The sequence below is a fragment of the Sinocyclocheilus grahami genome, unplaced genomic scaffold (genome assembly GCF_001515645.1).
Source record: "Sinocyclocheilus grahami isolate Dianchi unplaced genomic scaffold, SAMN03320097.WGS_v1.1 scaffold4721.1, whole genome shotgun sequence".
Taxonomy (NCBI): domain Eukaryota; kingdom Metazoa; phylum Chordata; class Actinopteri; order Cypriniformes; family Cyprinidae; genus Sinocyclocheilus; species Sinocyclocheilus grahami.
In genome coordinates, this window is record NW_015509608.1 from 6,793 (window position 1) to 9,943 (window position 3,151).

Here is a 3,151-nt window from a genome sequence, read left to right on the forward strand (position 1 = left end):
AGCGATATTAAGAACCTGTTTATAATGTATTTACTGTGCAAAAGAAACAAAAATAAATTAAAACATGAGAAATGAAGTGTTTTCCCTTTATTGCTTTATTTACATAGATTTTAAATTCATATTTGAAAACATAATTGCACCAAAATTAGTTTTTACAAAATGTATACATTTATATATCAGTGATATATTTACAGTTTAAATGGACTGCTACATTAATCTGCATTTAAAACACACACACACACACATCCACATAGGCACACACACACACACGTTTACACACACACTGGTTTGGGATCTCCGACACAAGCTTCAGCCATTTTTGGCCTGCTCCTCTCTCTCTGCTCTCGTTCAGTGGCGGCCTGATGGACGATGGTTTCCATCGCAGGGTAAAGAAGGATCATCTGCTTCTGTAAGGAGGAATAAATGAGATGAATATGAGAGACGAGATGCAAATAACCCACACTAAATCTATTTTAGAGAGCTGTCTTCTGCAGCATTGAAATATCAGTATCAAGTAAGCATGAAGCAATGCATTATTAAATCGAGACTTGAGGAGACTCAAACATACCCGGCGATAGTTTCTGTACATCTGGAACAAAACCACGAATATAGCCAAGAAGAAAAACCCTAATCCCATCACCATAGCGGTTTTGTTGCCAGAACTTGAATTTTCGCTCTTTACAGCACCTGGAAAAAATTAACAAAACAGAGAATCAATCAAAAGGTACTGCTTCAAAATCTGCTCCTAATTAAAATTAGACTAATTTATGTATTTTTGTAATGACTTCACAGCATGCTACTTTTATTCATTGGTATGCAAATTCTTATGCAAAGATCATTTACTGTAATATAACTGCTCTACCTACCCATCACATGAAGTTCATAAGTCGCGTTCCCCAGAACTCCATGCTTCCCGTAGTAGCGGCAAACCAATTCACCAGCATCTTTCTCATTCACTTCTTGCATCCTGAAGCTCTTTGTCCTTTGAACAGAGGTCACCGTTTGAGTGTCGTTTGGGCCGTAATTCACGCGGAGCCACTCATATGAAGTGATCTGGCTGGAGTTGCTGAGATGGCAGGTTAGGGTCACGGGTCTGTCACCACCGGATGATGAGGATCTCAAAACTAAACAGAATTCAGAGAGAAATTCAGCATTCAGCAAATTCAGAATACCACAAACCAGAAGTTATTAGGAGATGAACACCATTTGGATGATTAAAAGCTGATTCTAAAAGCATTTGAATGCTGATAACTGAAGTACTATATAACATTAAATTGTATTTACAATTTTATACATATATTATTATTATATTAAAACTATATATCATTTTATGTAGCCACTTCACCCAGTATTCTGAGTGTTCTAGTGATATATTATTCTTCTCACCTCGAGCAACAACTAGCTCCATCCTTCGTTGTACTTTATTACTCTCTCCATTCAATCCCTTCATCATTCCTGAGCATGCATACATCCCTTCGTCTCCATCCTCCACTCTCTGTATAGTAGCTGATGCTGAGGGCCCAGCAGACTCGTGGAAAGATGCAGGGAGAGGAAGAGGAGAGTATGATGTTGTGGAGGTTCTGTTCCACATCACAGTGTATGGGATCAAACCATCAGTAAAGATGCAGGGCAAGGAGACGGAGGAACCGACAGCAGCGTACACCACTGAAGAGTTATCCTGAGGAGTGACGATTCCTGGAAAACCAACGGGTAACGGTGGATGAGCGACTCTTGCAGACACCATTTGAAAGGAAAAGCTGTTGTTTTTTTTAAACGGACGCTCACCTTTGACCTGTAGGGATGTGGTTGCCTCTACCACTCCACCAGTGTATGCAACCTGACAGGTCCAGTCTCCTCCATCTTTTTCAGACACGTTGGAGAGGCTGGTTGTCCTTGTTAATTTGCCGTTTCGTTTCCAGTTCATTTGTACAGACTGTGTCCCAGGACTGACATGGCACGTAGCCTCCGTTATTAAGCCCTCAACCACTACGGCAGGAGAAAATGACGCTGCGAAGAAAGAGAAAATATTACCGATAAGGCTTCCAGATGACTTAACAAAGAATAAGTGACTATTCTTGGTTATTACCTCTTACAACTCTGAGATTGATGACCTTCGCCATCCGAATCTTTCCCTCAACTTCACAGATGTACTTTCCTTCATCTTCGATTGTCGCTTCAGCGATGTGAAGGCTGTAATCAGCCTTTCCGAAATTCGGGACGGGACAGTTAGCACGTGGTGGGTCTCTGACCGGACGAAACTCTAACCCGCTCTTCTCTCGCCGCCAAACTGTCTTCAGGACACTATGAAATTGAGAAAGAGAGCGAGATATTAAAATGCTGATTGTCAGGTTTTGGATAGTTGTGTTTATGGATGGATGGATGGATGGATGAAATGTTCTTACTTTCCAACTATCCTGCTCCAGTAGACTGCAGTAGGATGTGAGAGCGCAGAAGTCTCATCTATACATGGCAGCACTGCTACAGAACCATGAGCTACAAAAACTTCATGTTCCTGACACTGAGCACCTGCAGAACACAGAAAGATGGCACATTTCTATCTACACAAAGAATTTAAAACTAGGTGACAGAGATAATTCAATATTTTACTCATTCACTATACTCTAAAATGACATGCTCACCTTCAAAAACCAGCGCTAACCCCAGAATCACCAGAAACGGTTTCTTATTCATTTTTAGCTCTTCCAAGCAGATGTTTCTTTTTCTTTTATCTTCTAGTTGCTTTCCCCTAAAAACCCTTGTGCGTTTAATCCCGTCTCTCAGTTCATGTGTGCCGTCTCTGGTCTTTGTTCTTGATTATATAGTGTTGTGGGTGGTTGAGTGGGTTGCAGTGTGGTCGGGAGGAGTTGCTCGCTGTAGGTAGTTCCTCTTCTTCTCTGCTTCTCAACATCACATGACTTCTGAAGATGCATGTAGAGAAACTGTTGATGTGCGGTCTGACTGACGTACTTTGGAAAAAGTTAGAGAGAAAGAGATATGCTCAGAGAGTTATAGAACGAGGGAGAGGCAACTCTTGGTTGGGGTTGAATTCTCCCACGGATTCACCAGGTCTATCTTGAATTTTCTCTCACCACGTGAAAAAGTTGATCTGAAAGTATGTCAAACTTCAAAGAATGGAAACAAATGTGTTGAT

The 3,151-nt window shown here is 41.1% G+C and overlaps 1 protein-coding gene across 1 annotated transcript; it reads right to left on the reverse strand.

The window, feature by feature from the left end:
* Positions 1-196: 196 nt before the first annotated feature.
* LOC107576960 (lymphocyte activation gene 3 protein) lies at positions 197-2,743 on the reverse strand. The gene is made up of 8 exons (XM_016263078.1): positions 2,640-2,743; positions 2,403-2,526; positions 2,087-2,301; positions 1,786-2,007; positions 1,387-1,695; positions 867-1,124; positions 569-687; positions 197-407 (listed from the first exon to the last, which is right to left on the reverse strand). The coding sequence occupies exons 1-8, from the start codon at positions 2,689-2,691 to the stop codon at positions 273-275; spliced, it is 1,434 nt and encodes a 477-aa protein (XP_016118564.1). The 5' UTR covers positions 2,692-2,743; the 3' UTR covers positions 197-272.
* Between the last annotated feature and the right edge of the window lie 408 nt (positions 2,744-3,151).

Coding starts and splice junctions, on each gene's coding strand:
- LOC107576960 (XM_016263078.1), bottom strand. CDS start 2,691: ATGAATAAGAAACCGTTTCTGGTGATTCTGGGGTTAGCGCTGGTTTTT. Junction 2,527..2,639: donor GTTAGCGCTGGTTTTTGAAG/GTGAGCATGTCA, acceptor TGTGTTCTGCAG/GTGCTCAGTGTCAGGAACAT. Junction 1,696..1,785: donor CACATCCCTACAGGTCAAAG/GTGAGCGTCCGT, acceptor TTGGTTTTCCAG/GAATCGTCACTCCTCAGGAT.